At 46.2% G+C, this 22241-nt stretch overlaps 1 protein-coding gene across 1 annotated transcript in view; it reads left to right on the forward strand.

Moving 5' to 3' along the window:
• The window catches only part of LOC308069074 (uncharacterized protein), an 80539-nt gene that overhangs the window by 51596 nt on the left and 6702 nt on the right, over window positions 1-22241 (forward strand). Inside the window, exons 3-4 of the mRNA XM_080400820.1 lie at window positions 4182-8616; window positions 9640-9762. Of these exons, the coding sequence (XP_080256946.1) occupies window positions 8386-8616; window positions 9640-9762 (354 nt within the window). The 5' untranslated portion in view covers window positions 4182-8385. The remainder of the gene's footprint in view (window positions 1-4181; window positions 8617-9639; window positions 9763-22241) is intronic.

Raw genomic sequence — 22241 nt, forward strand, 5'->3', positions numbered from 1 at the left:
TGTCAGCAATACGCCTTGCAATCGAACAAGAAATATGGTAGATACTCCAAGACATGAGATAACTGCCAAGGCTTATTGCAGAGCAAAGAGCTTTTCAAAAAATGTTTTCTCTGAAGAGTGTCAGATTTCACTCACTTCTCACAGCACAGACATGCCTTGGCAATCATGATTAGCCTCATTTGGGCCTGTGAAATCCATTATTTTATAGCTAGTCTCATAGCTGGCAGGATGACAAACAGTTTATTCCTCTTTGGAGAGAAATCAGACCAAAAGACACAGAGCTTTAATTCTGCGTTCCCCCACCTAAGACATTTTTTCCTTCCTGCTTATTGCTTAAGGCAAGACACCTAATGTTTGCCCTGATGGCTCTGTCAGGCTCTTGACATCCCAGATTTATCTCATGCCTGGATGAGGACAAATCTTTAATGAACTTCAGGGGTTTGTTCCTTTTAAAGTCAGGCGAGGAGGGTTTACAATTCATCTGGCAAGGAAGACATAAAGAGCTATGCAAATAATAATTATTCTTAATTAGCTATATTTGCCTAGTTGCCAAGTAATCTTTCCATGTGTTTGACATCTCAGGGGGAAGAAGAAGTGGGGTGGTTTTGCGCGTCTGTTTACCTGACCCGATTCCACTCCCTTACAGAGGGAGTAAGGCCCAGACTCAAACTTGCTTACAAGAGCTCTCCAGGGTTAGATTTTACCAGGCAAGGTTATTTCTCAAACAGCTGTTCTGTTGTGGGGGTTTTAACGGTTCTGTTGGTCCGTGTCTCCATGCCCCTTCTCTGAGCACTCCTGGGTTGACCTGGCAGCACTGGGAATCAGGTGTAAGGAAGGTTCATTCCCTGGAAAGCCACGTTTAACAGCCCTGGAGAATCAAACCCTGCTGCCAGCACCTCCTTGTGCTCCTTTATGTGCACAGAAGCCTTTCCTGATGGAGGGGAGCAGCATCTTAATACTCATTCTGTGTCCAAATCTTTTCCAGAGGGGCACCCTGGAATTAACATTCTTGGAAAATGCTCAGCTTTTTTTTTTTTTTTTTTTTTTTGGACCTGGAGCTGTAAGTAATGCATGGTAATGCCGCTCTCCCCTATAAAAGGAGCTCAAAACCCAGGTGAGGTTTAATCCACACCTCCATTGGAGGGACCAGATCTCCACATAACTCTCTCGTCCTAACCATCAGGCTGTGTTGCAAAAGGCTGGTGGGTTTTCATCGGCAGCAAGAGCCGGCTACAGAAGCAGTGCTGCAGAGGGTCAGTCCTGCCGTGCTTGCCTGCCTTTCTGGATCTGCACTTTCACTTTTCCTGTCCTGTCGTGTGTTGTCCGTCCATGTTCCCCGCGCCCCCCCCCCCCCCCCCCCCCCATTATTGGACAATGATGTCCAGGTGGCTGATTCTGCTGTAATTTAATGGCAGCTCACTCATCTGCTGTTGTGCTGGAAACAAAAGAGGCCAACTGCCAAGGGAAGTTGGGCTGAATGACTTGCAGCCATAATTGAATTTCACGCAGTACTTGTATGCTCCTTCCCCCTCTTTTTGCTAACTCATCTTGCTGCTTCTTTTTAATTGACAAATTCTAAAGGAAAATTCGGGTGTACAACAAGTTGAGGGTTGCAGTGAACTGAGAAGTTACTACTGGTTTTTGTATAAACTACTGACAACAGGGGGATGTGCTACTGGCAGTAGGGTCACAGCAGAAGTCTGCAACGGTTCATTTTTCTGCTTGTGATGGTGGTGGGTAGTGGCCACTGCTCTGACACTTTGACTAGCATAAACAACCTTTCTATTTCAAAAATTCAGGTTGCTGTATCTCAGGAATAGTGCTCCAAACATAAAATGTCATCTACAGAAGAGATTTATACACTTGAAAAAAATTAGATATTCCTTCTGAAGATGAACTTTGAATATAACAATACTTGCTCCTTTTTTTCCCAGTGTAGTATATTTCAGGGCTTATTAGACCTTAAATGAATTATCTTTACTTGAGCAAAAAATATTTACCTCTTGGAATAACACATTTAGAAATGCAGTGCAATCACATTCAGTATCTGCTGAAGCTGATGAAGTGTCTGCTTCTTCAGAGAAGCCAGTCACTGTGACTGCCACCTGGAATAATAACAAGAAGAGAGAAGCAAAGAAAGAGTAGAAATTATTCACAGAATGTTGGGAAATCTGAATGTTTGCAGAACTGTTCAGAATCATCTCACTGATGATCTCTGCTCTGCACACCACGTCAGCTCTTGCAGGGCCGGGCATGTAGTAGGAATCTTACAGTTTGACCCTGAAACTCAGAATCCCAATGTTGTGGGTTTTGTGTTCCCCCCCCCCCCCCCCCCCCCTTAACAAAATATTTAAAGGCATAATTTTTGTGTACTTTATTACCTAAAATTTGGAAATGAGTTCATAATGTTTAAGCTCCTAGAAAATTGGCCTTGAGAGGATAGTGCTGTGGAAAAGCATTTGTTGATTTTTGGGTTTGGCAGAAACTCTGTGTGAAGGTTTGGGCCTCTGATGCCTGTCGTTCCTTATAGAAATGTCTAACAAAAATACGGCTTTCTCCCAAAATAGCCTAGAGTTTGATCTGTAATACACAAGACAATTTTGTAGATAATGGTGACTTTTTTCATCTCTCAGAAACCTCTAGTGGACAAGAAGAGTTAATGTATATTAGTGGTTTCCTGGGTCCTGATGATTCACAGTTAGACTGACAAGGATTTTAACATTAATAATCCTTAGTATTATTTCAGTGAACATCTATTAAATTTAGTTATTATGTATTAAAAAGCAGACTAAAACCACTGACATTTTAAGGAAGCCCAAATTAATGGTTTGAAAGGTTTCACGAATTTATCAGATGAGTGGAAATCTAAGCAGAAAAAAAAAAAATCCACTTACGAAAAATGACAGCTTTGATTTCTGAAAATCTATAGATACCATATTTAAGGATCTAATTTAGGTTGTGGTTCGTGAAAGCATTTATGGATTATTGACATTTTCAATCTCTGTACTTCACAATGAAATTAATTAGGAAGCGATAATTTTGAGAGTGTGTTACATGGAGCTGTTGTAAGGCAAGGTACTTGTAGAGCACCTTCATTCACTGATGCCTGGGTATTATATGAAAAATGTAATTTGGAAACAGTGTAAGTGAGATTATTTGTCCCTTTTATTAAATAAAGGATTAGCACTTCATTTGCTGTAAAAGGCAAGCATTTCTCCTGTGCAATAAATCAAGATTATATTTTTTTTCCCCAGCCATATGGGGGGGAGTACAATGTGCACACACAGGTACATACAGTTAATAAGAGGAAAGTACTCTGTTCACTGCAAAAGTTAATACTGTTACAGCCTAAGTGAGTCCCACCATTATAATCATTTGAACCTAAACAAACTTTAAAACTCTGTTTGCAGAATAGTTTTGTTCTGGTGGAGAACTGCAATGGAGAGGCTCAAATTTGTATGTGGTTCTTTCGTAACAGAAATTGGCAGCTGTGAGAAAATTAATTTGTGGCAATATAATTGATAAGAATAATGTCTTCATTCCTCTGACTGGAGTATGAAAATCTAAGTGCTTTACATTCAAGTGTCACTTTTTACCTGACTACAAAGCCAGGCAATGTTAATAGGGTCTGTTTCCCATTTACATCCATGTGTGTCTTTGCCAGTACCACGAGTGAAGATCCCCCAGGTAAAGCAGTGGTGGGGCACCAAGTGCAATCTGCGGTGTGTTTCTTTATTGTACCTTGCCAAAGGAAGCTGACATTGTTCTTGCTCTGAAAAGGAAGGGAAATGAGTTCTAGAAAAGTTGTCGAGTGGGGAAAAAAAAAAAATTAAAATGATAGTAAAGTGGGATTAGGTGGCAAAAGTGGGAAGGTAGAAATAGTATGTATTGGCAAAGTAGTCTTAGAAAACTTAGTTCTTCTATTCTCTGTGCTTGCTCCTGAGCCAAGACCCAAAAGGGCTTCCCCTGTTGCATGTTAAAGCTTTTCACGTTAAAAACTCATTTTATGAGAGCTTCGCTGGGGCTAATGGGGTGGGAGCTGAGTTTCTGACTTGGGGGCAGCTTGATGTGGTGGATGGGGACAGAGGATGGTCGCTGTGTCTTCTGTAGCAAGGACAGTTGCAATGAAAGGACTGAGACCAAAGACCACTGTATTGCTGTTGGTTTTCCTTCGCTTACAGGCAAATGTCATCTGACCTTCTGCTGGCTACAGCTTGCTGCAGTGGATGTAACTGTTCCCATTATTAGGGCGTTCAGGGTCCAGCAACCACCCACCTGCACTACAGTGCGACCCCAGGCTTTCCTAGAAGGAGCAGGTGGATGAGAGAAATGGTGGCATGTGCTTTGGTTTGCATCTGTGCTGCATGGACTAAGTGCTAGGCTTGGCTACGTGGTCTCTTTTGTCATTTTAATTATGTGTCAGGAGAAGAAAATGAAACAGAGAGGGGTACTTCTGCAGTGTTTTGAATTTTAGGTTGCCAAACCAGCTTGTGTCATATAAATGCTGAGCTAGCTCTCTAACTGTTCTTCTGGCAAACTGTATGTGGGGGTTTGAGTGTTTTAAGAGCATTTCCATATTTTTTCTATTTTACTGGGGCTTTGAGCAACCTGGTCAAGTGGAAGGTGGCCCTGCACATAGCAGGGAGGTTCGAACCAGATGATCTTTAAGGTCCCTTCCAACCCAAACCATCCTATGATTATACAATTCTCACTCCCTGGGTTTAAATATATTTATTTTACATCTGCTGCTGCAGAGTTCAGCTTTCCTTCAACTGTATTTCCCTATCAGGATCTGTCTGTGTAGCACCTGCACTTCTAGATGGGAGAGCGCTATGGGTTTGAAAAGTGTACAGGTGTGGTCCTCTTCAGCATTGCTAGCTGAGTGCTAGGATGAGGAACCAGAGGGACGAGTGAGAAGCTGATGACCCTCCTTCAGTATCTGTGCCCCACTCTCATCATCTGTCAACTGCTGCATTTCCTCAAGGACCTTAACCACTTTCCTAAATTTTAGATGTTGAGAAGAGAAACTGCTCAGGACCTCACGTGCCTTGTTACTATTAGCATGACTGGGAATACATCCTGCCCAACAGCAGATTTTCCTACACCCTAGAGGACAGAGTTTCTTTAGCACTGACTGCGGGGTCCTGTCGTCAATGATCTGCCACGCTGGACATGCTGGGACTCTGATGCCTCCCTCGCCTGTATATTGCCTAGTTGGCTAGACTGCTGCTTTTTGTTTTGACAACTAAAAGGAAATCTGTTATCGATACGTGCTTTGGTGCCCTGAATTTTGAACACATCTCTTGTTTACTGTAACCTTCTTTTAGTAGAGGAACACAGAGGCTCCAGCACCCAACCATGTCTTCAAAAAAGAAGAGCGCCTTCATCTCCAAGCAAGCTCTACATGGGTACACTTTGGGGTGCCTTGCTAGGTTTGCAGCTTCCCTAACATGTTCCTGTTCAACCTAAAACCCACACATGGGGGGGGTGGGGGGTGGTGGTGTTGGGGAGAAATGTGTAAACTGGGAGAGCTCTCTGTGTATGCTACAGGGAAGCCCTCAAGTCAGAGGTTGAGAGAGTTGTGGGTGCTTTGCTTTTTGCAAAGAAACTTGCAGTCTAGGGATTAGAGAAAGAAAGAAAAGGCTGTAGGTCTGAGACCATCCTTGTCTGAGAAGCCCTGCCACAAGGCATCTTCAAGACTTCGTTTCATCATTAGAGGGAGCTGAATGCTGGAGTCCAGAACAACAGGGCTCAGGGCCAAACAGTGTCAGCTCAGCAAGATGGTCACCATCTTGCACCATGAGTCATCTGTCAGGACAGGGTGCAAGGCCAGTGCTGTGCCTTCTGGGGATGTTTCTCCCTAGTTGGTTCCCTAGTGCTATGACTGCTTTTCAGCTTCATCTCCCCATGCATCTGGTCAGGCTGGTTGGTGGAGGCGAGATGCAGTAGTTAGCCAAGACTGGCAAGAATTACCCTCAGCGTGGCTGAGATGCTGCCTCTTGAGCTACTAAGATTAGCCTCAAAAGCCTGTTTTCTTAGTCTTATTTTGTAATTAACTATGTGTTTAATGCTGATTCTCTGTATATTAAATCAGTTTGACCTGTGAAGGACAGGAACAGAGATGCCACTTATTCTGCTATTAAATACGTCCTGAAGAAAACCAGCTGGCAAAGTACAAGGCACAACCTTTTACTTACTTCTGTAGTTGCCTTTTGAAATCCCCCCATATTCCATTTTTTTCCAGGAGTTTTGTGCTCCTGCTGTGGGTTTGAAGCATTGCCAGGGAGAGAGCTCTCTACAGGACTCTGCCACTGCATACTTGTGTCTTAAATCGTTGAGTGCACCTCAACGCAGTGGTAAGAAAATGAGCAGTTAATGTTGCTCAAGTGTTAATTGTGCCAGAAATTAAGAATGTGTTTTCAGAGCCCCAACCCAGCAGTACTAAGAGCATTCAATTAATGTGTTTGTGTGATTTCCCTGAATGAGTGGCAGGAATCTGCCTGATCACTTGGCTCCAGGCGTAGCACGCACAGGCTGTAGCAGCCGATGATTGCACATTAAACGGTTTTTCTTCCATCCGAAGAAATCAGAGAAAATCAGGGTATGTGGAAAGTCTTGTCTGTAAGTCCCCTCAGACTTGGCAGGTGGTCCTTTGGGCCTCTGGTGCTGTCGAAGCCAGTGGCACTGCCCTGCAAACGGAATAGGAAATCGAGGTGAAATACCCTTGCTCTACTACAATGCATTAATAGCTGGAGCAGAAGATCTCACTGAAAGAGAAATAACTGTGTATGCTTACTTTTTCTGTACCTCCCTGTAGGGAAGGTAAGGTGCCTCCTGTGCTATAAGCAGTATTTAAATTCTGTGGACAGGCACAGGCATTGCAGAGACGTTAAATTGTCTGTAATTGGGCAAAATGTTAAAAATTCTTCCAATACTTTATGAAGACAGTTTTGCAGTGAATATTTCTCTGATATGGAGAAATAGTGTGAAATGGGGACAATGGACATCGATCATGATTGTATATGTCTGCTCAAGGAATGTGGGTATGGTGACCGGTCATGGGTGCGGTGTCTGGTCAAATAGCCACACAGCTTTGAGGAGACGCCTGCCCTTCTTCCTCTAACAAAGGGGCTATTTATAAAAAGGATGAGAAAGGGATGAGAGACATTCCAATGTTATCTAGAGGAAGGGAGTCCTAAGTCTTCTTGCTGGAGAAGATCAGATGGTCACAAGGACATGAATCACCTACAAACCTGCAAGACCACCACATTCCAGGCAAAGGACTGATAAGCTAATTAACAGACAAAGCGAGAGTAAGCGGGTTTAGCTAACGAATATGTATAGGCGTTAATTGAATATTCATTTGTTTTATTGTATAAATGTGAGATGGGGCATGCACGCTTGTGGAGGAGCGATCCCCCGTGCATCTGCGCGCAATAAACACACCTACTTTATAACTTTCGAGTTACAGAGTTTAATTCTGTACGTCACCTCATGGGGTACTTTTCACCTTTTGCCTGGTATGTGATGGTCTTGCAAGTCTGCAGTGTTCTCATCGGCCCGAGCTAATGGATGTCCCTGTCGACCATCTGGTCCTTCGGCTTGTTTCTTTTACTCGCTCCCTCTAGATAACTTATAAACAGGCCCCTTGTCAGAGAAAGTTAGAGAAATGGACTCCTTCTTTCGCTAGCTCTTTCATTAATCATTTCTTTCAAACTATGGTTCCATGACCTGATTACTAGACCGACATTCTTTGCGTAAATATATTTACCCGTAACTGATTGTCCCCATTCCATACCATTTCTTTATATCAATATTATTAGAGTTCACGATTTCTTGGCAGGTAGCTACGAGTTGTTTCATTCGGTTGCTCTCAGTCCTTGGCCTTGGTACAGGGCTGTACGGAGGATTCCATAGCAGCTTTTGTTGTGCAACTGCTAGTTCCACTGAAATATATTTCTTATTCCTCTATAGTTCTGTGGAAATGATTTTATAAAATCAAATAAGGTTAGTTAAATCTAACCGTTAGCAAATCTGTAACGCGGGGACCCGGCTCCTACCGCCCGGGCCCGGGCCGCGGCGGGGCGGGCGCGCTGCGACCCGCGCTCGGCGGGACCCGCTCGGCCAGGGCTGCCGCCGCCCGCCGGGCCGGCCGGGTGCGCGCGGGGCCGGCCGGGAGCGGCAGGCGCGGGCGCGCCGCGGGGCACGCTGGGAAGTGGAGTTTCCCAGCGACAGGGCCCACTGTGCCGTCAGCGCTGGGGAACAAACTGTCTCCTGTGAAGCTGCAGGTGAGGTTTGGGTGGGGCACGACGGGCCAGTCAGGTGTCACCCGAGCAGCGGGCAGTGCCGGCTGTCACCCGAGCAGCGGGCGGTGCGGGCTCCAACATGGGGAGCAGGCACTGCAAGGTGGCACCGGCTCCCCCAGTGACTGAGGGAAAAGCGGAGCTGCCGGGCCCGGCGGGGCACTGCGATGGGCCGGGCCTCCAGGACGGCAGCGCAGGCTGGGCGGGCCCTGGCTGCTGCCGCCGGTGGTGGGCGAAGCCAAGGCGGCGCAGGCGCGGGGCGGCCGTGGCGGACGGCAGCAGGCGGAGCGGGCTGGCGGCGGGCAAGGAGAAGGTGAGGGGCGGCGGGGGCCGGGGCGGGCCGGGCCGGCGGTGCCGTGGGTCCGCCGGGTTCGGTTTGGCGGTTTTCCCTCCCCCTGGCCTCCCCCACACCCTTTTTTGGGGGTTTTTGGTCTCATGTTACTTATTTCCCCGGCCGCGGCGTCGGCGGCGTATGTGAAAGTCCTGGGGAGGGGAAAGTGTCCTGGAGCGGTTCGGGCTTCCATTTTGGAATTCTGCCAATAACGGATCCTTCTTTCCCCACCTGGAGGCCGAGGCGCGGCGCGGCCCGGCGCGGCCCGGCCCGGCGGGGGGCCGGAGGGCGGGCTGCGGGCTGGGGAAGCGGGCGGTTGACCGAACTGCCTGGGGCTCGCTTGCCTGGGGGCTTCACCCTGCTGGAGCACAAACGATTCGGCTCGGAAGACCTCGCCGAATTCAAGCGAACGGCTTATCCGACTAGCTTTTCCGGGGTGAAGTGGGTGTGATTGAAAAATGAGTTGTAGGTTGCTTCTCCCCTTAGTTCACAGTGACTACGCTGCTTTTATTAACATGGCATTTGTCTGTATGGACTGTAATTTTCCTTCTCAAAGTCTTTCACAGAGTGGGAGATCTTGCTGTCAGGTGCTGATGTTTCACTTAACATTCAGATTTCATTGCCCTTTACTCATTTTTCCTCAATGCTCTTAGTTAGAACCCTAAAAAAACCCCACCCCAAGATACTTCTTTTCATCTCCTTTTAGTTGCAGGATGGAGTGTCAAGTCGTTTCCCAGCAACTCTTAGCTGTGTACAAAAGTTGAACGTTTGCAGCTCTGAGCCTCTTGTCGTAAACGCATCACATTAGATCTTACTTTAGCCTTTTTTTTGGACGTGTTTTGATTTTTATTTTTCTTGCCCCCCGGGCGACAAACTCATTGAAGAGCGTTTCTCTTGTCCTTACACTTGGTCTTTTTACCCAGTGGAGCTGGGGCTGGGGGGTTGACATCATTCTCACAGAAGGCATGTTCTGTTTGGATTTCAGATTATTATTATTTTTCACAGCTGAAGGAGTATCAGCAGAAGAAGAGCCCTGGAGCAGCTGCAGCAAGTAAGGAAAACCGCAAAACTAACGGAGACGGTCGACCTGAGACTCCCCCGGGCGATGACCAGCAGCCTCCAGAGAACGTGAGTGCCTCGGTCTTTGTCCCAGCTCACTTGCTACCTCCTTGTTCTTTGGTTTTCTGAACAACGTGACTAGAGCCGGGAAATGGTTATGCGGGTGTAATAGATGACTGGCGCAGCTGCCTGTATCGCCAGCACGCGAAGCGTGCCACAATAGTTAGCAGCTACCGCTGCTGGAAGGTGCACACTAGAGCTCAGGGTACGTGCCAAAGCCGCGTCTGATCGTGCGGTGCTGTCACGCAGCCCTGGGTGTGCCCAGAGCTGCTGCTTTGAGCTGCGTGCTCCTGGCCAGCCGGAGGATGCCGGTTTCTTTGGCTACCTTCGATTGACACTTTCTCTCTGTCCTTTTCTGAGCCGTTTCCCCTTTTCTTTCACCTCCTTCAGATTCTGAACATTCTGAAGGTGCCGGTGTCAGACCTGAAGCGCTCCAATGGGGTAGCCATACCCTCATTGGACAGGAGGAAGGTGAGGCAGTGCTCGTGTCCCTCGCAGTGACTCGCTCTCCCTACTGCATGCTTCAGGTTCTGTTTACGCTGGCCTCGATTTCTTGGGTGGAGCCTTGTCCTGACATAGCCCCTCTCAGTTGCTTGAGTTTTGTTGCTGTTTTTATTATCATGGAGCTAGTTGATACCATGCGTTGCCATTGCTCGTAAAGTGCTTGCGCCCTTCTGGTTTGTGTCGAACTGAACGTGTGAAAAAGTGAACCTTGTCAAAACCTCTTCCGCAAGACAGCTGAGCTTTGAGGAAAAGGAGGAGTGTGGGGTGAGGCGGTAAATAACTGAACAGCTGAGGGCAAGCGCAGTAGGGAGAGGTAGTGTTTTCTTGGTCTGTATTTCTCCCGCTGTGCGTGTCGTTGCTGTAGTCCCTAGGGCCTTGTTTCTGAAGGGCATGACTCTGCTGATCTGCAGGCAAGCAGCTGCCCTGAGGAAGCTGTCTAGTTATTCCTGCCAACCCATTTTACAACAGGCGATGAAACTTGCGCCGGGGATGTACAGTCTGGCAAGTTCCAGTACTGGGTTTAAATAGGTTTAGGCAGGAAGTCGGATCCTTTGAGTCAAGCGTTTACAGGCTTTAGCGTCTTCACGTTGCCAGGCTTCTGAAGAGGAAAGGGCAGGAACTATGCCGATAAGCAATAGAAACGTGTTCAGGCACAAACATAACCCCCCAGCCTTTTTAAAACAATTCTTTTCAGGCAGTTTATTTAAATGGAAGGCTTGCTCAAATTGTGATAGAAGCTCAGGGAAGTCAAATTTGGTAGCCCAGAATTGTCTTCCGCTGTTGCTGTGGCAAAGCTCTGATTTTCGTTTCACTTGCATCATTTTGGTAGCTTATTTTCCTACCATTGTCTCAGTTCAGTTGTCATGAAGTAACTCCTGTTTACTACATATCCGTGCGTCTTTTATCAATAAACGTAACTATAGTAATCACCAGGGGTACCAGTTAGATGCAGTGAAACCTGCAAGACGGAATGGAGTTCACTCTGATTTCCCTTTGTATTCCTTTTGTCCTATTAATTCTCTTGATATTTGATGTGGAGCTTTAAGCAGTCAGCTCAAGAAAACACTCCTGGATCTCAGCGGTGTCTGCAGTCATCCTACTGAACAATATGATATTTAAGCATTGAGAAGCAAAAAATCCTGGTTTAGAACGTAAACTTTCAGCAGTGGGAAGAAAAGCTGAGTGGGATGAACGGACAGCATGTATTCATGGAAAGATGTATTCTTGATTTAGTGGAAAAGAATGGGAAATCAACCTGCATCATTGACATTAGCTTGTCGCAGAGGGAGTCTGCATCTATCCTTACCCAGAAAAGGATGTTTTCTCTGTGTGGTACTTTGGAGTGAAAGGTGCTCTAAGGAGTATTATTGTGATAGTCAGTTCTTACTTAGTAGTGACTTGTTGCCTTGGGGAATAAAACTGGCTGACTTGACTGCTTTGCTTGTAGTCTACATCATATGTGATTGGAGAAAGTGCTGTTTCTTCCACAAATATTAAGGAAACGGAAGGAGGTTGTTCTCAGTGTCGTCGTCGTGTCCCCCACCCCCCCGCCCCCTTTCTTATTTGCTACTGTTGATAACTTACTGGGACTCTGCTTTCGGCAGTGTTAGCGAGACCTAATTGAATGCACAGTTCTCGTTCATTGCTGTCTAGTGTTGTCTTGTGCTATCATCGGGTAGTTGTGATCAACACTGGGAGGCAGGTATCGGAGGTGTTTCCAGTTTGGGGACTGGGGATAATCTGGCTTCCGTGCAGCTGCCGTTCTTATTTCTGAGTCACTGTTAGGTCAAAATGAAGCCTTGGCAGAATGTGTTGATAAAATGTGTTGATGTCTCAGCTGCTTTTGTTGAAACGGTAGATTTTTGTTTTGTTTGGAGAATCTGATTACCACAGTTTGATAGGATTTATTTTGCTGTCCTTTTTAAGTACTGCTTTTTGCCTCCCTTCCTCCTCTTCTGCTCCCTCCTTTTTCTCCTGTCTGCATGTGCCCATCAGACACGTTACCGGGAGCTGGCAGTAGCCCTGGATTCCAGCAATCTTAACGAACAAGCAGTTCGTTACACAGATAGAGGAGTTGGTAAGAAACAATCCAACCAACCAGTCTGACATGGTCCTCGCTGCTCCTCCAAGCTCTTTGGGTGTCTGCAGAGTTATGGGTTCTCTCCTAGTGCCACAAGGAAGGCTGCTTACACAGCACTCTGTAGGGAACAAAATGAGCTGCACGGGAAACCTGTTCAGCGGCCTTAGACGTTGAGCCCCTTGTGAATGTATTGGCTCAACTGAGGAACAAGAAACGGAGTTTTGTTGTTTCCATTTAAGTGTGCTCTGCTGATCTCATCAGGCTTTCCCTGGATGATAAGCATCCTGATAAAACAGCTATTTCTGCGCCTGGTCCGAATCCTTGAAACACACAATTCTGGTGCTGGCAGCAGTGTGAAAAGCTGTTTCTGCAGGTGGTGCTGCTGGTCTAACGATATCGGCGAGGTGGGAGCAGTAGGCCTGAGAGGGTCTGGGGCTGGTTTCTGATCATATCCTCAGCTCCTCTTGGCACGACTGCTTTGTCCTGTGGCCTGCATGGATTCCCGCTGCAGCTTTTCAGCCTTCAGCTTTAACACTGCAAGAAATGCAGCCAAGTGGACTTGTTTCAGTCTGAAAAGAGCCTTTCTTGTGTGAAATGCTTTTCCCCATTTTGTTCCTCTGTAAAAGTACACTTTTTGCAGCAAAGTTCAGCATTTCCCGGTGTACGCCGTGACCCCCCCTTGTTGTTTTCCTTTGGGCTTTGGGTTATTTTTGTTCCATTCTGTTTCTTTTTGTGTTTTAGCTGGGCTGCAGAGGAACTTGGCATAGTGCATTGCCCACCCAAGACTCTCCTTGTTTGCCTGCTTTTACGCCAGCCTGCAGCTGTGTAGGGCCTTTGCTGCATTTGTGGTCTTGCCTTTGCTTTTGCTGGTTATGTTGTGCATGGGCATTGCTAGAATCAAAACCTCTCACTCATCGCTCTTCCCATCTGTAGTCATCTTTCAAAATGCATTGAAGTAGTAGCAGTAGTAGTAAAGAAAGAGCTTGGACAATGCTCATTCTTTGGGAAGGCAAAAAAGTCCTGCGTATGTAGTTAGTTACGAGGCATCTGTGAAGAAGCTGTCAGGGAGACAACAAGCAAATAGCAAACACAGCAGCACAGTTGTGTGGCGGCCTGGGTAGGCAGCTGCCACCTTTGTCTCCTTCACCTCATATCTAAAGGTGCATTACCTACGGACAACAAATCTCCAAATACTTCACCGCTAAGATGGAAATGGGCTAGGACAGAATTACCCCTTCTCTTTGTATCTGGCTTCAGCTCTCCCGTACCACCTCCTGCAGAAGTCTGTCAACACCAGTGTGGCTCTGCGTGACTTAAGGCCAGCTCTTCAGTGGAATAAAGGTCTGAGGTCTCAGTTAAAGGAAAAGACTACGTTTTTGTTTGGGGTTATTGGTTCGTTGGTTTTTTTATTTATTGGTGTTGTTTTTTAAAAAAACCCAGCTTTTCTGGCGATCATCCCAATACACCAGGATTACTGCCATCAGTTGCACAGATGTGGGGATGCGAGTTTAACTGAAGTTGGTAGATGCTCAGATGTAGACATGGAGGGGTTTCAGCAGCGGTGTCGGAGAACAACTGTGGCAATCTACTGAGCGATGAAAAAGATGCCTGGCATATGAAGTACATTAGTGAAGGCAGCTCCAGATCTCGTATTTTTAATAGCTAAGATGAACTTCCTAGTCCTCTACAGAAAGGACAGTGGAAATTCTGTTTGCGTGAATTGGGCATGTATCCTACTTTGTTGAAGTGAAAATGTGTTTCAGATGTGTGAGAGTATTTTCTCTTGACACTGGTGCATCACTTTTCTTCCACAGAAAGAGCAGAGCCAGGAGGCAGTGGATCAGCTGGAGAAGGTAAAGTGTGTCCTGGTTTTGCCTGGATAGGCAGAAAAATAGTATCTCTTCCTTGGCGGCGTAGAGAGTATAGTGGGCTGTGGCCCAGGCACGTGTGGTCTTGTCTTATGTTAGATTCAGTTTCATTGTAGCGTAGGGTTGAATAATTCGACTTCATGAGTTCGGCCTGCCTGGCAGGTAGCGTTCTTATTTTGACACAAGCGAACTTTTAAATACTCAAGTATTAGAGGAGTGTGGTGGAGGCAGGGGAATACAAGTCCTTGCCAGTAGCTTGCTTCCAAGCACTACTGTTTTTTATGCTAGCAGCGATGGTGCTGTGCTGTTACTGCCAATCTAGGATGGATAAATAGTGAAGGCGTTCAAATAACGCAAGGCTGAAGTATGTCTTTAAAAAGACTGCTGTCATTTCGATGCTGCAAGTACTACCAATGTATCACTGCTTTTTTAGTTTGACACAAAACAAGGGTTACCTATCTACATTTTTGTGCTAAATAGGCATCATTTGTTTATACAGGAAAAGAAGGAGTTGGAAAAGAAATTTTCTGAAGAGCAAGCCGCGCTGAGGGAACAGCTACGGGTAAGGCAGTAACACTACCTGCCTTCTGCTGTTCTCTGGATTACTGACCATTCATAGTCTTTACTCGGGAAGCCACGAGCGCGTTCCTTCAGGAAAACTGGGAGTCAGCCCGACTGTGCTTAACTGCACGAGCTCTTTACCTTTACTGAGTTAGCCTTTTGTGGCAACAGTGATGTTGCAATTGCAAGCAAAGAAGTTTTGTGCTGAGCCGATTTTCCTTTCCCAAAGGTTCGTATCCAGACTCTTGGAATTCTAGCTTCTGAGAAGTCTGAGTTGCAGGCGGCCCTTGCAGATACTCAGGAGGCTGCGCGGAAGAAATCAGGTAACTGACTGTGAGCACTCCAGCTCAAGCTGTTGGTCAAAGTGTGAATTTCAAGTCAGAGGCATGACAGTTGCTGGCAGCCAGCTCACAGCAGTGGCCGACTCCTCGGTGGGCAATAGTGGGCACCATCGCTGCCTCTGTCGCCCGAGCTGCCCCCAAGTGGGAGCATGTTGATCCCATGGCAGTTGAGGTTCTTTAGTGCATTGCTAGAGCCTTGTCAGCCCTGTTCAGCCCCGGTGACTACCCCAGGCTGCTCCTTTCTGACTTTCTTCTGATCCTTTTAAAACGTAGTTCCCTTTTCGTCACCCTCCCTCCCACACAGCTATCGCGTAAAGGTAGGTTTTACCCGAGCCCTTCATTCTGAACCAAGTTTGAGCAACAGCTTCTATTAGAAAGAAAGATCCCAACCAATATATTGCCTATTCTGCAGAGGAAGTTTCATCATCTCCCTCAAAGTGAGGATGGTAGTTACCGAGAGCTTTACTGCCCAGAGCTGCTAGTGAGCCACCTGTAGAGCCAGGGGTGGAACCAGGTCTGCTGACTTGCAAAGCTCTGTGCTGCCTTAAGAGCTTGTTGACAAAGCAGAAAGTGCTGTTTAGCCAGTTCCAAAAAGCCCTTTGTGGTCCAGCCTCAACTCACTCTGTTCTGACTTGTTCAGGAGAAGCCGAGAGCCTTGCTGATCGTTTATGTTATTCGCGCAAGAGGGAATTGGAGCTGGAACGCACTTTGGCCTCCGTCTCTCTGCAGCAGAAACAGGCAGAGGAGGTAAGAGTCACCTCTGCTTATGCTTCACCAGCAGCTCTGCCTTTGGCTGTTTGCTTGTCAGTACGCTAATGCAAAGTCTGTAGTCCCTGCTCGGAGAAGAGGCAGAAATGAACATTCTGAATTGTTAATTAACCTTGTAAAGCCCTGTGTTCTCCATGGTCAAGGCAAACTTCATTCAGGTTTCTGTGACCACTAATCATATGGTCCAGTTGCTGTCTTCAGATCCGGCACCTTACTTCATTAGTCTTGCCAGCTCCACGCAACAGAAGCGCCACCGAGACCTTGTCTCAGGAGGGTCTCCATCAGGCAGACACTTCAGTATTGATATTCATCCAGAAGTCTGCAGAAAGGACCTCACGTTCAGTTAGTAGCATCGCGTTTGAAAAGGCTGAGCAGATTTATTCTTGGCAAATTCAGGAGGTTCTAAGCAACCTGTCCTGAAGGATTTTGCCAAAGTTTGATGCTTTCCACTTCAGCTGATGTGCTAAAGGTGAAATATTTTGCTGAAGTCTGCAGCTGAATCATTCATTTCTTTTTTTCTGCAGCGTAATGAAGAGTTAATCAAGGAGCGAAAAGACCTGAAACAGGAGCTGTACAAACAAAGGTAAGTCCATCTGCTGCTTGTTACTGCAGAGTAACACTGCTCTTCCCGGTAGAGCCACAAAACTTCACAAGGGGCATGCACCACAGGTGGTGACTTGGGAGGCTGGATATTCAACTTAAAAAAAGTGACTGGATGTGATGTTTCTGTGATTCTAACTGTTACGACTAGCTGGATTGTAGATTTATGACATGTACTTGCCCAGACCCGTAGTACATACAGTGATGCTGCTTTAATTTTGGTTTGTTTCAGCAAAAGCAGTGAGGAAATGAAGCAGAAGAATTCACAGCTGTCACGGAAGTTTCGCGGCCTGGTTTCCCAGGACTCAGCCTTGCAGTTATATATAAAGGATTTGCATAAGAAACTGGAAATGGCTGAACGGAGGATCCAACAGGTGCCCATACTGCTTCCAGGCTGTGAGGGTAGATCACACTGACCGTTGTAAGACTTTGCTTCTGCGAGTGGGGGCAAGGCTTAACTCTTGTTCTGAAAGGAAGGCACAAAACCCCATCAAGGCATCCTCTTGGTCAAAGGCCTTCAGCGAGGCCTCTGAGGAACAGAAGGTCTGTTTGAAGGAGCTGGAGCAGTAGACTGAAAGCTGTTGTGACGCTGGTCTGCGACAAGAATGTTCTGCAATATGAGAGGGTGACTGAACATACAGCGCGTGACAATACGATGCCTTTTCCTGCTTTGTATCTGTTTGGCATTTTGGTTACGCAGCTGTCTCGTGGTCTCACTGAGAAGCCAGTTGAATAGGGGTGGTGTTTGTACCCGCCCTTGCAGAAGGTGAATTGGACAATGGTAACTTGGAAGGTCAGCTGGGGAAAGTTAAGAGAAGCAGCCAGTTAGGAAGGGACTTCAGGAAGCCAGCTGTTAGCAGTTCAGAGAGCAAGCCGGTGTGAACCTGAGCCTGTGAGGGAAGAAACTGCTCTTTTGTTTATTTTTGGGTTTGGTTTTTTTTTCCTCCCCAGTCAGTGGCTTAAGTTACCCTTGAAATAAAGGCAGCTGCTCCTCTTCTGGGAAAAGTACTGTGTGCCAGCTGACATGCTCCAGACATTGGCTTTAAATTCCTGACGTGTTTGACAACTTTTAAAATCACAAGCTTTTATACCATCTGATCTGGCTGTGTAATACAGACTCTGGAAATGCACAAAGTTTCTGAGCCCAGTTTTTTCTCCGCTCTCGTTTTCTTAGCGTGGAGAGATACATTTTGATCTGATTGGCTGTTATGTGGACCGTTGTGTCTGGGGTTTCAGAAATCATTTGTAAACTGATCTTTAATTGCAATATGTCATGACAGATTTCTTTTTCCAGTTGCCGTCTTGTAAAAATCCTGCGTCAGGAAAATGCTGTTCAGAAGCTCACTTGACGCTAATAGGGCAGGAAAGCTGATTGTTGGCATGAGCTTCTGCTGCCATTGGTGTCTTCATGCGAGGCAGACCCTTCCCATCTCAGCCACTTCAGCTTTCTTGGCTGTGAAACGCAGAAAGCCCATCAAAACAGGACTCCGTGTGTGAAAGCAAATGGGTCAAGCATGGCGTTCCAAGCTGAGCAGAATTACTAACTTTTTTTTGTTGTGTTATTAGAACCTCACAATGCATAATTTCCCGAGAAGTGTCTTGTTCCTAATTCTCTCTGTTTCCAACAAATCCAGCTGTTCAAGTAGTTTATTGAGTTGTTGGTTGGGTTTTTTTTGATTTATTTCACAACTGATGGTGAAGGAAGAAGGAAGTTCTTGTGGTTAAGGCACATGACTGTTCTTTGCATCTTGAAGCGTTAAGCAAACAGAATGTCTGGACCGGAAGAAATGAAGGAAACATTTTTGACGTGTACTGGTGAAGGTATTCCTCTTGTCCATCTGATGTTCCATATTGAGGAGTGTTTGAACCAATAAGGGTGAGGTGACCTGTAGCTGGAAGAAGTAAGGGAATTCCTGACCTTCCTAGAAGCACCTAACATACGTTTTCCCTTGAGAGCACAAGTATCTGTCCTGCTAAAAAGAAACGGAGAAAATTCTGTTTGTTTCCCTCTGCAGTCTTCCACTTTATTGCTTTCCTTAAATGTCTTCACCATCACCGTATTCTTGCTGCTCGATTCACGAGAAAAGTGCTGAGCAGGTAGACGGGGAATGCCAAGAGAGAGATTTCTTGTTTCCTGTGAAGTGCCAAGAAGGAAGCGACTGAAGTAAGAGGGAACCCTTGCAGGTGGCATTGCAAAGAGCTGTGATACATTGGTGGGGTTGAATGTTGAAAACGATTATCTCGTTTGTTTTGTAGTGGTTTTAAATTATGGCTCAGCAGAGCTGGATGATGAAATAATTTGCCATGAAACGCTAGAGCACTGCTCCGGGTCTTCATGGCGCTCTGATGCTGTACAAGATAAATGAAGTTGTCCGGTTCACGGTGGGTAGAGGAGTGGTCAGAGGCTGTTCATCCTCCCACGAAGGCTGGATGAGAACTTGCATTGCTGTCCAGGAACAGGTTTTTGGCCCTTCTCCGTTTAGTTTCTTCTAGTCATGGGATTCATAGCTCCATGAGGGCCACTGGCACCTGCTCCCAGCCACGCTGAGTTTGGCCTGTTCGTAAATGTCTTCCTTCTAAACTTGTGGTTCATAGCGTGCCGCACATCTCACCAAGTTTTAGAGGGAGCGTTTGAGTTTGACTCAAAAACTAAAAAACAAAAAGTTTTCAGGTAGTTGCTGACCTGTTCTTTTCTATCTTAATCTGCATCCAGCGATCTCTGTTTTCCCCAGATACATCCTGAAGGTAGCACTTTTCAGAGCAGAGTGGCCACCATCTGGCTTTGCCCTCGCTCGCTTCTTGGTGCGTCCTTTGCCATTAGTCTAGTGTGTGAACTTGAAGAGTTGGGTGACGTTACTGCCCCGTGTTCTCGGGTACAGCCTCGTTTTGATCCTTTTGTCCTATTAATTCTCTTGATATTTCATGTGGAGCTTTAAGCAGTCAGCTCAAGAAAACACTCCTGGATCTCAGCAGTGTCTGCAGTCATCCTACTGAACAATATGATATTTAAGCATTGAGAAGCAAAAAATCCTGGTTTAGAACGTAAACTTTCAGCAGTGGGAAGAAAAGCTGAGTGGGATGAATGGACAGCATGTATTCATGGAAAGATGTATTCTTGATTTAGTGGAAAAGAATGGGAAATCAACCTGCATCATTGACATTAGCTTGTCGCAGAGGGAGTCTGCATCTATCCTTACCCAGAAAAGGATGTTTTCTCTGTGTGGTACTTTGGAGTGAAAGGTGCTATAAGGAGTATTATTGTGATAGTCAGTTCTTACTTAGTAGTGACTTGTTGCCGTGGGGAATAAAACTGGCTGACTTGACTGCTTTGCTTGTAGTCTACATCATATGTGAATGGAGAAAGTGCTGTTTCTTCCGCAAATATTAAGGAAACGGAAGGAGGTTGTTCTCAGTGTCGTCGTCGTGTCCCCCACCCCCCCGCCCCCTTTCTTATTTGCTACTGTTGATAACTTACTGGGACTCTGCTTTCGGCAGTGTTAGCGAGACCTAATTGAATGCACAGTTCTCGTTCATTGCTGTCTAGTGTTGTCTTGTGCTATCATCGGGTAGTTGTGATCAACACTGGGAGGCAGGTATCGGAGGTGTTTCCAGTTTGGGGACTGGGGATAATCTGGCTTCCGTGCAGCTGCCGTTCTTATTTCTGAGTCACTGTTAGGTCAAAATGAAGCCTTGGCAGAATGTGTTGATAAAATGTGTTGATGTCTCAGCTGCTTTTGTTGAAACGGTAGATTTTTGTTTTGTTTGGAGAATCTGATTACCACAGTTTGATAGGATTTATTTTGCTGTCCTTTTTAAGTACTGCTTTTTGCCTCCCTTCCTCCTCTTCTGCTCCCTCCTTTTTCTCCTGTCTGCATGTGCCCATCAGACACGTTACCGGGAGCTGGCAGTAGCCCTGGATTCCAGCAATCTTAACGAACAAGCAGTTCGTTACACAGATAGAGGAGTTGGTAAGAAACAATCCAACCAACCAGTCTGACGTGGTCCTCGCTGCTCCTCCAGGCTCTTTGGGTGTCTGCAAAGTTATGGGTTCTCTCCTAGTGCCACAAGGAAGGCTGCTTACACAGCACTCTGTAGGGAACAAAATGAGCTGCACGGAAAACCTGTTAAGGGGCTCAAAGTCTAAGGCCGCTGGTGAATGTATTGGCTCAACTGAGGAACAAGAAACGGAGTTTTGTTGTTTCCATTTAAGTGTGCTCTGCTGATCTCATCAGGCTTTCCCTGGATGATAAGCATCCTGATAAAACAGCTATTTCTGCGCCTGGTCCGAATCCTTGAAACACACAATTCTGGTGCTGGCAGCAGTGTGAAAAGCTGTTTCTGCAGGTGGTGCTGCTGGTCTAACGATATCGGCGAGGTGGGAGCAGTAGGTCTCTGAGAGGGTCTGGGGCTGGTTTCTGATCATATCCTCAGCTTCTCTTGGCACGCTGAGTGAACTGCTTTGTCCTGTGGCCTGCATGGATTCCCGCTGCAGCTTTTCAGCCTTCAGCTTTAACACTGCAAGAAATGCAGCCAAGTGGACTTGTTTCAGTCTGAAAAGAGCCTTTCTTGTGTGAAATGCTTTTCCCCATTTTGTTCCTCTGTAAAAGTACACTTTTTGCAGCAAAGTTCAGCATTTCCCGGTGTACGCCGTGACCCCCCCTTGTTGTTTTCCTTTGGGCTTTGGGTTATTTTTGTTCCATTCTGTTTCTTTTTGTGTTTTAGCTGGGCTGCAGAGGAACTTGGCATAGTGCATTGCCCACCCAAGACTCTCCTTGTTTGCCTGCTTTTACGCCAGCCTGCAGCTGTGTAGGGCCTTTGCTGCATTTGTGGTCTTGCCTTTGCTTTTGCTGGTTATGTTGTGCATGGGCATTGCTAGAATCAAAACCTCTCACTCATCGCTCTTCCCATCTGTAGTCATCTTTCAAAATGCATTGAAGTAGTAGCAGTAGTAGTAAAGAAAGAGCTTGGACAATGCTCGTTCTTTGGGAAGGCAAAAAAGTCCTGCGTATGTAGTTAGTTACGAGGCATCTGTGAAGAAGCTGTCAGGGAGACAACAAGCAAATAGCAAACACAGCAGCACAGTTGTGTGGCGGCCTGGGTAGGCAGCTGCCACCTTTGTCTCCTTCACCTCATATCTAAAGGTGCATTACCTACGGACAACAGATCTCCAAATACTTCACCGCTAAGATGGAAATGGGCTAGGACAGAATTACCCCTTCTCTTTGTATCTGGCTTCAGCCCTCCCATACCACCTCCTGCAGAAGTCTGCCAACACCAGTGTGGCTCTGCGTGACTTAAGGCCAGCTCTTCAATGGAATAAAGGTCTGAGGTCTCAGTTAAAGGAAAAGACTACGTTTTTGTTTGGGGTTATTGGTTCGTTGGTTTTTTTATTTATTGGTGTTGTTTTTTAAAAAAACCCAGCTTTTCTGGCGATCATCCCAATACACCAGGATTACTGCCATCAGTTGCACAGATGTGGGGATGCGAGTTTAACTGAAGTTGGTAGATGCTCAGATGTAGACATGGAGGGGTTTCAGCAGCGGTGTCGGAGAACAACTGTGGCAATCTACTGAGCGATGAAAAAGATGCCTGGCATATGAAGTACATTAGTGAAGGCAGCTCCAGATCTCGTATTTTTAATAGCTAAGATGAACTTCCTAGTCCTCTACAGAAAGGACAGTGGAAATTCTGTTTGCGTGAATTGGGCATGTATCCTACTTTGTTGAAGTGAAAATGTGTTTCAGATGTGTGAGAGTATTTTCTCTT

This window comes from Falco punctatus, assembly GCF_963210335.1.
Source record: "Falco punctatus genome assembly, chromosome: 9".
NCBI classification, from domain to species: domain Eukaryota; kingdom Metazoa; phylum Chordata; class Aves; order Falconiformes; family Falconidae; genus Falco; species Falco punctatus.